The following is a 15,639-nucleotide window of genomic DNA, read 5'->3' on the forward strand; positions in this document are numbered from 1 at the left end:
TATTGGTTCATTTTCTTTTCACAATAACAGACTTCGATGGAAGAGGCGAAATCGAGGCAGCTCAGCAGATACAATTAATTCATTATTTATATGGCTCAGCCTAGCATCAAAGCCGTTGCGAAGCTCGTCTAGCGGGGGGACGATTTGCAGTCTCCCCTGACCGCGCATAGTTGTTGCTTCTAGTGAGGGACAGTTGCCGTTTTATAGAAACTGATTAGGCAAATGTATCTACCACAGTGAGCGGGTACAGTAGAAGAGGGTGGAGGAGGACCTGACTGTCGGTGTTGTTGTGTGGGTAAACGAAGAGATTAGCTGGCTAGGTACGGCTAGGTGTAGCTGACGTTGCTAACTAAAAGCAGAGGTAACGATAATGGTTTATTGTTGTTAACATAGCTACTGTAGCTAGCGTTACTTGATTCACAGTTAGTTAGCGTTGTTATGCTGACTACGTCTAGTGTGAGAAAGAACGTTAACTACAGTAGCAATCTAATGTTAACCAGCTCTCTCTCTAAATATATATATATATATATATATATATATATATATATATATATATATATTACACAAAAGTATGTGGACACCACATGAAATTAGTGGATTCGGCTATTTCATTTTATACACCCGTTGCTGACAGGTGTATAAAATCGCTTACACAGCAATGCAATTTCCACAGACGAATATTAGAAGGGCCTTACTCAAGAACGCAGTGACTTTCAACGTGGCACCGTCATAGTATGCTACTTTTCCAACAAGTAAGTTCATACAATTTCTGCCCTGCTAGAGCTGCCCCGTTCAACTGTAAGTGCTGTTATTGTGAAGTGGAAACGTCTAGGAGTAACAATGGCCCAGCCGCGAAGTGGTAGGCCACACAAGCTCACAGAACGGGACCACCGATTGCTGAAGCGCATAGCGTGTAAAAATTGTATGTCCTTGGTTGCAACACTTTCTACCGAGTTCCAAACAGCCTCTGGAAGCAACGTCAGTCAGCACAAGAACTGTCGTCTGGTGCTTCATGAAATGGATTTCCATTGCCAAGCAGCCGCACAATAACCTAAAATCACAATGCCAAGCGTCGGCTGGAGTGGCTCACCGCCATTGGACTCTGTGGAAACCTGTTCTCTAGCGTGATGAATCCCGCTTCACCATCTTGCAGTCCGACGGAGGAATCTGGGTTTGGCAGAGGCCAAAAGAACGCTACCTGCCCGACTGCATAGTGCCAACTCTAAAGTTTGGTGGAGGAGGAATAATGGTCTGGGGCTGTTTTTCATGGTTCGTGCTAGGCCCCTTAGTTCCAGTGATGGTAAATCTTAACGCTACAGCATACAATGACATTCTAGACAATTCTGTGCTTCTAACTTTGTGGCAACAGTTTGAGGAAGGCCCTTTCCTGTTTCAGCATGACAATGCCCAGTTCACAAAGCGAGTTCCATACAGAAATTGTTGTCAAGATCGTGTGGAAGAACTTGACTGGCCTGCACAGAGCCCTGACCTCAACACCATCTAACGCCTTTGAGATGAATTGGAACGCCAACTGCGAGCAGGCCTAATCACCCAACCTCACTAATGCTCTGGTGGTTGAATGGAAGCAAGTCCACGCAGCAATTTTACAACATCTAGTGGAAAACCTTTCCAGAAGAGTGGAGGCTGTTATAGCAGCAAAGGGGGGACCAACTCCATATACTTGTGGCCACATACTTTTGGTAATGTAGCTAATAGTTTTCATCTCTACTATCTGGCTAGTTTAAAGGTGCAATATGCAGAAATCGCAAAAATTCTAATAGTTCGCCTAAATGTGACAAAACAAACCACTGAGTGTAGAGAATTATTGTACTGTCTTTTCAATAACCAAAAATATTGTATTTTCAGCTGTTTGAAGCTGATGTACATATCTGAAAGTAAAATATGCAAAAATTAAATGTAAGAAAGGGGAAGCATAGAAATGTGCTCCCGAGTGGTGCAGTGGTCTAAGGCACTGCATTTCAGTGTTTGAGCCGTCACTATAGACACCATGGTTCGATTCCAGGGTGTATCATAACTGGCTGTGATTGGGAGTCCCATAGGGCAGGGCACAATTGGCGTTGTCCGGGTTTGGCCGGTGTAGGCCGTCATTGTAAATAAGAATTTGTTCTTAACTGACTTAACTACAGTTAGATCTTTTTTTGTTTAACTAGGTAAGTTACGGCCAAAGACACTCATACTAGCATCCTATTTGATAACTACCTAGCTAGCTAGCTAATTAACTAGTTACTGTAACTACGGTCTGGGTAGGTCCTCCCAAACCAAGTTCATTTTTGTTTTTAAGTAACGTTTTGGGCAAACCGACCAAATTCATAGAAATCTGAGTTATAGATCTGTCATACTCATTGAAACAAGTCTAAGAAGCGGTAGATCTGCTCTGTGTGGGTTTTAACCTTTATTTAACTAGGTAAGTCAGTTAAGAAGAAATTATTATTTGGCCTACCCCGTCCAAACCCTCCCCTAACCTGGATGACGCTGGGCCAATTGTGCGCCGCCCTATGGGACTCCCGATCACAGCCGGTTGTGATACAGCCAAGGATCGAACCAGGGTCTGTTGTGACTCCTCTAACGCTGAGATGCAGTGCCTTGGACCACTGCGCCACTTAGTTCTCATTGGACCCAAATAAAGGGTCAGTGCTATCCGGGATACTTGGAACATCCCTTCCCTAAACCACAACCCTAAGTAACCATTTAAATGTCAACTTCAATGGGGATAGGGACATCCCAAGGGTCCGTGATTGCACGGTCCCCAAACAAAGCATCTGCTCTTTCTTGATTGATCTTGGGATATATGCATTAGATTCAGTCAAATGTGACTTTGCAGTTGCTAGTAAATAATAATTAGAACTTGGACAGGGTTGATTATTTGGGGGTGGGTGACAACTCCGTTCAGTTGTTACTCAATTAATTCTGGTCTTCTATCCCTAGGTTGCGCTGAATCCATCTGAAGTGGAAGTAAAAGATGTGCAATGGAATGTTAGAGTCCATGTCAAAAGCCTTTGAGCTGCTCACCTCAGCTGATAAGCGGTCACTTTCACTGTTGCTCTTTCTGACTGTGGTATCCACTGGACAAGGGTCAGGTAAGAGATCTCTCGTCGTCAGCAAAAGCCCCCCACACATCTCTGTTCCATACATTACTGTTATGCTGCTACAATTCCACTTCTCTCTTTCAGTCTAATAATGCAGGATGTACATTGCCCTATTTGGTAAATTATAACATCGGAATTGGGTTTATTTGAGCAAACAGCTGGCCCACATCCAACACATATGAGCTACACTCAATATTAAGGTGTCAAGTCCCCACATCCTCTCCCTCTCATAGCTGATGAGTAAAAGATGCTGGATGGAGTGCGTGAAGCTGTTGCTAGAAGTCCTCTTCTTGCTCAGCTCCCACTCACCTCCCACTGCCTTTGACTCATTGATATTATATAAACCTCATAAAACCCCCTCATAAAACACACTCATAGAAAGGCCTTTAACAACAGTGTTTTCAAACCAAAATATAGCAGGGGAAAAAACCATCAGAATGCGCTAGCATCAACCATGAGCTTTTGTCCCTCAGGATGTGTGAGGCCATTCATGGTGCAGAACAGCTGGGTCAACCTGACGGAGACCAACAGGGGTTCCTTCCCTGTGGGCACGGTGCTCCAGTACAGCTGTGACCCAGGCTACCTGGCTGATGGGCCCAGCATCATCACATGCAACCCCCTGGGCCTCTGGACCTCAGACCCACCCTGCTGCAAACAGAGTGACGGTGAGTGGCTCTCTACAATGTGGCTACCAGTATGACTCATTGTGAACAGGATTATTTCTCTCCAGTTGAACAACAAAGTTCATACCAAAATGTAGATAATGTAGGATTATAACTTTACAACATGATTGTTGTTTCTGACTAGCAGTGTGCCGGCCTCCGTTTGAGACTGAGAATGGAGGGTACACCTGCCACCCGTCTCCCTGCCACCGGCTAGGCCAGGGCACTGTGATAGAGTACTTCTGTGATGAAGGCTACATCCTGAAGGGAGAGTACAAATATCTTACCTGTCAGGATGGGGAGTGGGACGGCCCCATGCAGATTAGCTGTGTCAACCAAGGATGTGCGAGGCCGTTCATGGTCCAACATGGGTCAGCCAACCTGACAGAGACCAACGGGGGTTCCTTTCCTGTCGGCGCGGTGCTCCAGTACAGCTGTGACCCAGGCTTCCTGGTGGATGGGCCCAACATCCTCACCTGCACCCCCCTGGGACACTGGTCCTCAGACCCACCCCGCTGCATACACAGTGATGGTACTAATGGCTTGACTAAATTCTCTGAATTCATTCCACACACACTAACATATTTGGAAGTCTAAAATGAGTTTTGTGAGCTCACTGATGATGGTTCTCTTGTTTCTTGTCAACAGTGTGTCTGCCTCCATTTGAGCCAGAGAATGGGGGCTACACCTGCCACCCGTCCCCCTGCCATAGACTGAACCATCGCACTGTGATTGAGTACTTCTGTGATGAAGGCTACATCCTGAAGGGAGAGTACAAATACCTGACCTGTCAGGATGGGGAGTGGGACGGTCCCATGCAGATTAGCTGTCTCCTGGACCAAGGTTGGTCTTACTCTTCAGAGTTCAGTGTTAGGTAGCTTGAACTATTCGTTTTTTGTTGTATCAACCTGCAAGATGAAATTTCACTGTAACATTATTACTTTTTTCAAGCCTCAAGCGCGACTGCCAACCTGCACACATTTTGCGTACCATGCACGCAATTTGAGGTCGAAGTATGCTGCTACAATAAACTATCATAAAATAGGCACGTTGCGGTAGTAGGCATGGACGAGCAGGAAACCTATGTTGCGGTAGTTCAGTGTGTCGCTGCTTGGATGGAAACCGACATGGCAGAGAGCTGTTCCGCTAATGTCTTTCACAAAAGGTATGTTAGACTGTTAAACATTAGTAGGCCTATGATAATTAAACCAAATTGAACATGTTTCATTATTTATTTGAGGCTAAATTGATAGTATTTATGTATTATATTAAGTTAAAATAAGTGTTCATTCAGTATTGTTGTAATTGTCATTATTACAAATACATTTTTAAAAATCGGCATCGGCTTTTTTTGGGTGAAAATGTAAACTGACTTAATTTTTGGAGGGGAGAAAAATATGAACAATTCCAACTACTGGATGCAATGTAGTAGTCTAGTTTACCATAGGATATTTGGAATGTGAAACAACTGACCTAGGCCTCCTGAGCGGCGAAGCAGTCTAAGGCACTGCATCTCAGTTCTAGAGGCGTCACTACAGGCACCCTGGTTCAAATCCAGGCTGTATCACAACCGGCCATGATAGGACGGCACACAATTGGCCCAGCGGCATCCGGGTTTGGCCGGTGTAGGTCGTCATTGTAAATAATAATTTGTTAACTGTCTTGCCTAGTTAAATAAAGGTAAAAAATAAATAAAAAATTGCCCACAGGGCAGATCTACTGCTTCTTAGACTTGTTTCAATTAGTAAAAAATATATTAAAAAATTTGAAAAATAAGCTTGTTTTTCCCCCCATAAAATTTCCATCCCTGACCTAATCCATCAAGTTTGACTACTAGGCTACCATTCATTCTACATGCCTTGTCATTGGTGAACAGACAATTATCACATCATTTGCAGCCTACTGTTGACATACAACTATATCAAGAGGACAGATCAAGAAGTGATTAAATAATGCGAGAAGAAAGTAAAAGTGCAATATGTGCCATGTTAAAAAGCTAACGTTTAAGTTCCTTGCTCAGAACATGAGAACATATGAAAGCTGGTGGTTCCTTTTAACATGAGTCTTCAATATTCCCAGGTAAGAAGTTTTAGGTTGTAGTTATTATAGGACTATTTCTCTCTATACGATTTGTATTTCATATTCCTTTGACTATTGGATGTTCTTATAGGCACTTAAGTATTGCCAGTGTAACAGTATAGCTTCCGTCCCTCTCCTCGCTCCTACCTGGGCTTGAACCAGGAACACATCAACAACTGCCACCCTCGAAGCAGCGTTACCCATGCAGAGCAAGGGGAACAACTACTCCAAGTCTCAGAGCGAGTGACGTTTGAAACGCTATTAGCGCTGTCTTTGTTTGGAAGAAATAGTCTTCACAGTTCGCAACGAGCCAGGCGGCCCAAACTGCTGCATATACCCTGACTCTGTTGCAGAGGTGACACATTTTCCCTAGTTAAAAGAAAATCATGTTAGCAGGCAATATTAACTAAATATGCAGGTTTAAAAATATATGCTTGTGTATTGATTTTAAGAAAGACATTGATGTTTATGGTTAGGTACACGTTGGAGCAACGACAGTCCTTTTTCGCGAATGCGCACCACATCGATTATATGCAACGCAGGACAGGCTACATAAACTAGTAATATCATCAACCATGTGTAGTTAACTAGTGATTATGATTGATTGTTTTTTATAAGATAAGTTTAATGCAAGCTAGCAACTTACCTTGGCTTCTTACTGTATTCGCGTAACAGGCAGGCTCCTCGTGGAGTGCAATGTAAAGCAGGTGGTTAGAGCGTTGGACTAGTTAACCGTAAGGTTGCAAGATTGAATCCCCAAGCTGACAAGGTAAAATCTGTCGTTCTGCCCCTGAACAAGGGAGTTAACCCACCGTTCCTAGGCCATCATTGAAAATAAGAATGTGTTCTTAACTGACTTGCCTAGTTAAAAAATATTATAATTTTTTTTTTAATATAATAATCATTATTGTTATGAAAACTTGAAATTGGCCCTAATTAATCGGCCATTCCGATTAATCGGTCGACCTCTACTAAAAACATTTCATTGAGGCCACATCAATTTAATTTAGGATCAAACACAAGACTTCTGTGTTGGCTATGTTTGATATAAAATCCTAGGGAGAGCCCTGATGTATACATTTAAGCATATCTCTTCTAGTTAGTGAAGAGCAGCCAATTACCAAGTACCATACCAGTCTAAAGCCTCACATTCCTACTTAGTCTTCTGTCAACATCATTATTAGGGGGAAAAAAGTGCATTGCTTATGATTTGAGCAGTGTGGGTGTCGCACGTACGCAGTCGTGGGGGCTGGGGGTGGCACCACCGTGCTGAATTGGTACTCCTAAATATTCTTCAAGGTTGGCAGGTCTGGGACACTGTTTGCACTTGGGCTGATTGCCTGATTCCCCTCTTCCAGACAGAGACCCTGCCCTGCCGTTGGGCATACCCACCCTGTCCATCGTGGCCTCCACTGCCAGCTCTGTAGCCCTCATCCTGCTGCTGGTGGTTCTGTTTGTCCTGCTGCAGCCAAAACTCAAGTCCTTCAACCACAGCCGGTGAGTGGCCTGAAACTACAGACATGCTTATTCAGCGTCAGCTATGGTAGACTTATCCTAGCTATTTGTGTACTCCAGGGGTGTGCATGTCTCATAAAACTATCTCATAAGTCTCTAATGTAATGAGTTATTAACACACTGTTTCACTCCTTTCTGGTCCCCCTCACAGTCGTGAGCAGGGGGTGTCAGGCCAGCCTGTGTCCATCATGGTGGAGGGGGTGCAGGTGGCCCTGCCCTCCTATGAGGAGGCGGTGTGTGGCGGGGGGGGTCTGGGTCTCAGCTCTGAGTCCCGGGTCCAAATAGTGTTGTCAGAGGGCCAGCAGGCTGCAGGGACGACTGAGCTGCTCATTGCCCAGGCCGGGCCCTCGACCATCTCCCGGCGCTCAGAGATGGCATTGGTTCACCCAGTACCACCATCCTTCACTTCTTCCCCTTCATCCTCCTCCTGCTGGGGCCCGGAGCAGGCTGCTGCTGCAGCGCCTTCACCCTCCCAGCGGAGGGACTCCACAGGCAGCGAGCAGCACAGCCTGCCCCTCGACTCTGAGATGGACTACTCTGACGGTAGGCCCCCTATCAACATGTCTCTCCAAACAGGCCTCTTCACACATGTATTGGTTGATAATGCATATATGCATACGGCGTATTGATGATTTCTCTTTGTTCCTGCAGATATGCCTTTGTTAAAGGAGGCCTGAATCATGCTGCTGCCACTTGGGTGTACATTAGAGACCTCCAGGGTTGCTGTTGATCGGCTGTGTTGAGTCGGAGGCCTGTATGAAGCTCCCCGCTGCAGCAGCTGCCAACACAAGACTTCCCACCCACCTCCTCCAGGGGCACTAAGTGAGGCCGTGTCATGCTCAGCAGAATGTTACCTCTCCCCCATCCAGAGGAGGGCTCAGAGGGGTTTCACATGTACATAATGCTTAGCCATTTTGTAAGTGTCTGACACTTGTTATTTTAACCATTGGCTTAGCGCAGGGACATAACTGTAAAAGAATGAGCACCCTGTATGTTGGAAGGTCTTTTGGAAAGCTCGAAATGACATTTGAAAATTCTCTTTACAGCATTACATGTTTTTTTTTCAGTGGTTAAACACATTTTATGAGCTAATCATTGCACCCATCACCAATTTGTACCATGTTGACCTGTTTTTACATGATCACTGCAGAACATGCATAACAGCATGTTAGGAATGATGCATGAAGACCACTGGAACTTAAATTGAACCGGTCATTCTCACACATACACAGATTTGACCATTTATGCTCAAACATTTTAACGATAAGGTAAGTAAGTAACTTGTGATAATATTCTGGATGGGGTTCTTAATGGCACAACTAATTGATGTCACGATCCATTCTGATCATCGTTTTGAGCGCAATGTTTTTTTTCATGCACTTATTAGATGATTTTGCTGAAGGCCAGTGTTCCCTATGTTGAGGTGCACCTCTCAGCTTATTGACATTGGGTTTAGCGTTCATATCCTGTTACTCATCCCAGTACACCTTTTCCCAGATGGCCTTAGAGCTCCACTTCTATGCACAAAAAGCATCTGTGTTGAGTTTCCTTCCTAAAAAAGGATTTTAAAATTAATGTCAATTTTCGCTCTTCACAGCTCAGTGACGTAACAAATTGGAGCATAGTTGGTGTTTCTTTGACACCTGACAATGTTATACTTTATATTTATTTGTGGGTTGTTTTTAAAATGATGCGTTAAGTTAAGATGGGTAAACTAAATTGAGTATTTAGTATATTCATGTCCAGAATGCTGTTGATCAGCCATGGTTGCTTGGATGCTTCCACAATTCTTGAAAAAGCATATTAAGACATGTCTTATAACATTGCCACCTTGGTGGACTCATAAGGACATCATCTGTGGAAGACTAAAGTTAATTGGGCTAACCATAAATAGTTCAAAACAGGTGATTATTGTTATGTACAGAAGCTTAGTGTCATGTCTTTTCAAATGGTTTCAGTTGCTTTGGGACTAAACAATGCAATTGGTGTAAAGATAGTATTTTAATATTTGAAAAAAGCTTTGTTAATTTTATTCTGTAAATACCCTGTTATAATTTTGAATAAATCTAATTTGAGCTGTGAAAGGTTTTGTCCTTGTCAACCAATTCCATTCTTCAACAGTTCCAACCTCTTTCACTGAACTGTTTATCTGTTTTGTGGACTTTCTGCACTAGGTGGCATTGTAATGCACTTTATTTATACTCTTGACTTCTAGAACCCACTTCTTGAAAATTAGATTTCTGACATTTTAGAGGCTTGTTTGTAATTAAACATCACTTTTTGTTTTCATAAAACTGCAACAAAGATGGAGACCCTGTATAGCTTTATGCTGCTTTTATGTCCTCTATAGAAATGACCCCATTGTCAATGTGTATTTGGTTAAAACCTTAATCTACATTATACATTTTTTTATATTTACACATGAACTATAAAATACCTGGGCATAATCTATTGTGTCAAAATGCTGAATATGGGCAGTAGATAAACTATTTAAATTCATATCTTCTCTAGAAATAAAAGCTTGTCAATATAACTACAGTTAGTCTTTTTTTCCTCCAGTTAGTATCTAGTGGCTTAGACACTGCATTCCAACTACAGTATACAGTTGCATTGGTAAAATTGTGCTCCACATCACCAGCCAGTTATGTTGCCCTAAAAAGCCATACATTTGATGTCACTGAAGTGACTAAGCGATGACCAAATTAGACTACCATCTTCTGTTCTCAACACAGCCTGATTGTCTGAGGTGTCCCTCTCCCTTCCGTTGCCTTTCCAATGCTGAGGTCTTGGCTCCTGTCCTGGGCCTGTTCAGTTTGGTCTGCTGTCCTCCTGTGACCGCTCCATCTCTATGGGCCTCTCCCATATGGGACCTATAGAACCTTTACTTCTTCTATTTTACCGGTCACTGTCATGCTATGGGAGAGAAAAAATTGATTTCTTTAGAAGAAAGATTGCCTATATTTTCTCAAACAGTCTGGCACACTGTAACAACAGCAGGGGTAAGGGGACAGTACATTCTCTGAGCCACGCTACCCTAGTGTTATCCAGACAGCTGTGACACTTACCCTCAGCTGGTGGCTTGAAGCTTTAGTAACATCTGAAGAGGATGATGAAAAGCAGCGCCTCGCCTCCCTGGAATATGATGTAGATCAGCGGGAACAGATACAGGGGGCCAATAACCTCCGGGGGAAAGGCCACTTTCAAGATGGTGGAACACAGCTGGATGTTCTGACAGCCTGTCTCCATAGAAATAGTCCTCCTGCATCTGAGAAAATATTTGTTCATGGTTTGCTCAACTGTATATTATTATTGATAGCTATGAATGGATGCATACCCCTTGGCCCAGTCTATCCTTGAACCGATGAATACAGCAGTGCACTTACTGATGATTGACTTTGAAGATGGTGGACATGATGTATCCCAGCAGGTAGCCTGTCAGGGGCATCAGTGCAGCCACGGCTATGAGTCGGGATGAAAGAACCACCCTCGCTGTTCCCCCAATGGAGATGCCTGACATGACACCAATGGCCACAGAGCCAATTAGTAAGATGCTTAGACCAACCTGTGGAGTAAAAGCTCTGTCAAATCAAACGTGCTTTTACAGAGGATGTTTATTAATGTCCTTTAGTAAATAAAAAATGCTATATGAATGAACTAGGATTAGAAACACTATTTTATATACCTTAAGATATGTCATTTTATTGACCAAAAATACAGGATCTGGAGTCAAGCTCACCTTGATGATTATCTGAGAGTACTGTGGTACCCGGTGGTTGATGGCTATGCCAATGGCACAGGGCACTAGGGTCATGATGAGAGCTATGGTGATGCCAGTGTAAGGCACAGCGTTTTCCAAGTTATTGAAGCCATGGCAATATAGGAAGAGCAGCAGAGGCATCATACCCAGGGCCACAACAGTAGAACATGTGGTCATTACAATGCTGTAGGATATAAAGAAAAGGGGGGGTTGAAACTTTTATCATTTCCATTCAATTTTCAATTGTAACTGAGTTTGGTGATATCCTTGCCAAATCTTAACAATAGAAGATGTGTTATCTTTAGTTTAGCATTCATGCTATGTGCAAAATTATTCAAACCTTTGCATTTTTCTGTATATTGAAACAATTGTATAAATGTTTTTGTCCAACATTTTTGTCCAACATGTCCTGCCTAATAATTGTTCTAAATAAAACAAAAACAGTCAGATCAAAATGTCAATGAGTTCACCTTAGGTTCATGTCACCCTTCAGGGCCAGGGCGAAGATGTTGGAGAGGTTTCCCCCCGGACAGCAGCCACAGATCAGCACGGTCACAGCCTCGATGGCATCCAGCTGGAAGATTTTGGCCAGGCTGAAGGCAGTGAGAGGCATGATACCAAACTGGGCCACCACTGCGATGGCCACCCCTTTGGGATTCAGGATATGGGCCTTGATCTTGGAGATCTCCATGGTGCAGCCCAGGGACACCATGGTGATGAAGAGGATGATGATGGTGATGCCACTGATGGCCATGTCCATAACCGGGGAGAAGGGGGACTGGAAGCCAGTGGTGACATTACGAGGTGTGATGTTGTAGGTGTTGCCGCCATTCCAAGCTGTCTCATAGCCATCTCTGTACTGTCCCTCTGTCTGGTTCATGGTACCATTCATCCCAAAGCTGTTCGTTTACTTTATATTTAATGAGACACCGAACATTAAAAAAAATGAAGAAACATATCTATGTTAATGGAGAGCAAATGGTTCTGTGTTGTCTCTTGGACTTGACCAACTGGAGAGTTACAACTCCTCCTGTCCACTCTATTACACTTCAGCCTTGTGATCTAAACTTTGAATGGAGTCTACTCTACATTTAACAGACACTCTTATCCAGAGTGACTTACAGTAGTGAATACATACATTTCATTTTCATTTCATGCATTTTTTTTTTTGTACTGGCCCCCCGTGGGAATTGAACCCACAACCCTGGCATTGCACACACCATGCTGGCATTGCAAACACCATGCTCTACCAACTGAGCCACGGGTGATGCCATGATGAGTATTACTATTTTTACAATAAGACAGTTTGGTACTAGCTACGTTACTCAATGACACCACACAATTAATATATTTGATGAGACTTGAACAATGCAATCTATGAATGTATTTTGCTACCAGGCAACATTTCACCTCAGATGATTCAAATCTATCCTGCAGTGTTGAATGACTCTGTAGCTATCCTGATGATGACACAGCAGTCCAGAGAGTTAATACACTACTCTATAAATGTATACCATTGTCACTCAGTTCTGACCGTACAGTGGTTAGTAAATACTTTCTTAATGCTATTTTTCTTAAAACTGCATTGTTGGTGAAGGGCTTGTAAGTAAGCATTTCACTGTAAGGTCTACACCTGTTGTATTTGGCGCATGTGACAAGTAAAATGTGATTTGATTTGAGTATTAGCCTTTGTTGTTGCTCAGAGAGCTCTAAGATATTCTCCTTGTGACTTTCAGCTGCTACAGAAGCTTAACGGATGAGGGACAAATGATTGTTCAAAGAATATGTCCCTTTAACTAGAATATGTGACTAAAGAGCAAACATATACATTTTAGCACAATTAATTGGATAAGTACGATTTGTTTTTCTACATGGTTTGCTATCCTAATGCGGTTCCCTAGGCACCCACTGAAGGGCTATTCATCAACCCATGCTATTCAGACAGCAAAAAACAGGCACAGTGCCCCAAAGAATAGAGTGCAGTGGGGTGCCCAATCAAACATGCATTCAGAGGCCTTCAGTAGGGCGAATATAGTCATTTCTTAGAAGTGTCTCAGAACACGTCTCTAATGAAAATATCAGGGCCTGAAAGGATATTTTTACAAAACAGAGTGCAGAAATACACTAAGTACACCAAACACTAGGAACACCTCAGAACAGAACACCCCCTCAGAACAGCCTCAATTCGTCGGGGCATGGACTCTACAAGGTTCAAAAGCATTCCACAGGGATACTGGGCCATGTTGTCTACAATGCTTCCCACAGTTGTGTCAAATCAAATCAAATCAAATGTATTTATATATCCCTTCTTACATCAGCTGATATCTCAAAGTGCTGTTCAGAAACCCAGCCTAAAACCCCAAACAGCTAGCAATGCAGGTGTAAAAGCACGGTGGCTAGTAAAAACTCCCTAGAAAGGCCAAAACCCAGGAAGAAACCTAGAGAGGAACCAGGCTATGAGGGGTGGCCAGTCCTCTTCTGGCTGTGCCGGGTGGAGATTATAACAGAACATGGCCAAGATGTTCAAATGTTCATAAATGACCAGCATGGTCAAATAATAATAATCACAGTAGTTGTGTCAAGTTGGCTGGATATCCTTTGCGTGGTGGACCGTTCTTGATACACATGGAAACCTGTTGAGCGTGAAAAACCCAGCAGTGTCGCAGTTCTTGACATAAACCGGCACTTAAATCTGTTGTCTTGCCCGTTAACCCTCTGAATGGCACACATGCATAATCCATGTCTCAATTGTCTCAAGGATTAATTAGGTTTTATTATTGGTCTTTTTTTCTTGCCCTTACTCATTAGTATTTATGTGCATGTAATGAGATAAACTAAATCTAGATCTACTTTATGTGTAAATTAGATTACTTTCATGCATGTCATGTTTGTGTTTTAAACGTATGAGTCCTGAAGTGGCACTGTAGTTCAACTAGTTATTACATTGTTATTAAAGCCCAATTGATAAAAAGAGAAATAAAGTAGATAACAATCCCAGATTATAATGCAAGTAGTAATGAATTATCATGACACCTCAAGGCACTGTGATTATTTTAAAAGTATTTTCTTACCTTCATTGTGTGCAGTCTTGTGATGTTCAAGTCTCTGGTCCGCTGAGTGCTTTCTCTCTCTTCTCTCTCTCTCTTACTCCCCCTCTCTCTCCCCTCTCTAACACACACACTTTACCCATCCCTCCTCACATTCTTCTATCTAACCCCATAGCTCTCTATCTAGAACCCCCTGTCACATGGCATTATGGTCACATGTTAGGGGGGCTAACTCCTGCGCAACAGGCTGCATCTTCAAATTCATAACAATCATCACATTTCTGTACTCTTTGCCCTCTTACATCCTGGACGTATCCACCTGAATATGTTTGTATATGGGGGATGTAAATGAGACAAAGGAATGCATGTATTTCTTCCCAATTAAACTTTCTTAGCAGAATTTACATAATTGGTTATTACCCAATTATCACCTAAAAACAGCTTGTTCGATATCCAAGGTTAATGATGATGTCAACACTCTTATAAAATGTTTCAGGGCTCTAGAGCTAACATTCAGTACAGCTGAAGATAAGCTGATCACAATACTGTACCAATAAGTTACAGTAAATGCTCATTCACACCTGCTAATATGAGATGCCAGCTCTGTCCCTTGTTTGGCTGTATTTCTATTAGACTTGAGTACCGTGGGAAAGCCCTGTTTAGCGTCAATGGGTCAGATTGTGTGGACAGAGTGTAATTGTTGCCAAAGCACTTTAGGAGGATTTTTTCTACTTGGCATTCATGCACATGTAACAAGTATCAATTAATATTACACAACCAGGCTGAAAGTTCAATGCCTTCGCCTGGCAAAGTTGCTAGTCCTTTCAGTGGAGCCCCTCCTCACTTTATGCCATCCTTGGCAACTTGGGACCTTCCAGTCACTACTCACACAACTGGGCCAGAGATGTCAAATAAGGCTGAGTTGTTGATTTTGTAAACAGTGTTTTACTTATTAGTTCAAAGAAATGTACTCAGAGCATGTACTGACCAGCTTGCAAGTGTCTTCACTGACATTGTCAACCTCTCCCAGGGGCTATGGTGGTCTGCTTAGTTCCCTCCTGTACTCCCTGTTCACACATGACTGCATGGCCGCCATGACTCCAACACCATCATTAATTTGCAGAAGATACAACGGTGGTAGGCCTGATCACAGACGACAATGAGACAGCCTATAGGGGGGAGGTCAGAGACCTGGCAGTCTGGTGCCAGGACAACAACCTCTCCCTCAACGTTAACAAGACAAAAGAGCTGATCGAAGACTACAGGAAACAGAGGGCCGAGCACGCCCCCATTCATATCGACGGCAATAGTGGAGCGGCTCAAAAGCTTCAAGTTCCTCTGTTTCCACATCACTAAGGGTCTATCATTGTTCAAACACACCAACACAATAGTGAAGAGGGCACAACAACGCCTCTTCTCCCTCAGGTGGCTGAAAAGATTTGGCATGGCATGATCCTCAAAAAGTTCTACAG

The 15,639-nt window shown here is 43.1% G+C and overlaps 2 protein-coding genes across 5 annotated transcripts; one reads left to right on the plus strand and one right to left on the minus strand.

Annotated features, from left to right (window-relative positions):
- The first annotated feature begins 35 nt into the window (after positions 1-35).
- On the plus strand, positions 36-9,447 carry LOC106587737 (sushi domain-containing protein 6). 4 transcript variants are annotated; one of them, XM_014176385.2, is made up of 8 exons: positions 36-361; positions 2,947-3,098; positions 3,581-3,772; positions 3,915-4,301; positions 4,418-4,612; positions 7,207-7,345; positions 7,515-7,906; positions 8,015-9,447. In XM_014176385.2, the coding sequence occupies exons 2-8, from the start codon at positions 2,981-2,983 to the stop codon at positions 8,038-8,040; spliced, it is 1,449 nt and encodes a 482-aa protein (XP_014031860.1). In that variant the 5' UTR covers positions 36-361; positions 2,947-2,980; the 3' UTR covers positions 8,041-9,447. The 4 variants fall into 4 exon arrangements, with proteins under 4 accessions (XP_014031860.1, XP_014032129.1, XP_014031928.1 ...); XM_014176654.2 differs by having other exon boundaries at positions 3,918-4,301; XM_014176453.2 differs by having other exon boundaries at positions 36-320.
- A 235-nt stretch (positions 9,448-9,682) lies between these two features.
- On the minus strand, positions 9,683-14,478 carry LOC106588052 (sodium/bile acid cotransporter). The gene is made up of 6 exons (XM_014176747.2): positions 14,192-14,478; positions 11,591-12,030; positions 11,100-11,304; positions 10,747-10,925; positions 10,429-10,628; positions 9,683-10,276 (listed from the first exon to the last, which is right to left on the minus strand). The coding sequence occupies exons 2-5, from the start codon at positions 12,010-12,012 to the stop codon at positions 10,451-10,453; spliced, it is 984 nt and encodes a 327-aa protein (XP_014032222.2). The 5' UTR covers positions 12,013-12,030; positions 14,192-14,478; the 3' UTR covers positions 9,683-10,276; positions 10,429-10,450.
- Between the last annotated feature and the right edge of the window lie 1,161 nt (positions 14,479-15,639).

This window comes from Salmo salar, chromosome ssa01 (assembly GCF_905237065.1).
Source record: "Salmo salar chromosome ssa01, Ssal_v3.1, whole genome shotgun sequence".
Classification (NCBI taxonomy): Eukaryota; Metazoa; Chordata; class Actinopteri; order Salmoniformes; family Salmonidae; genus Salmo; species Salmo salar.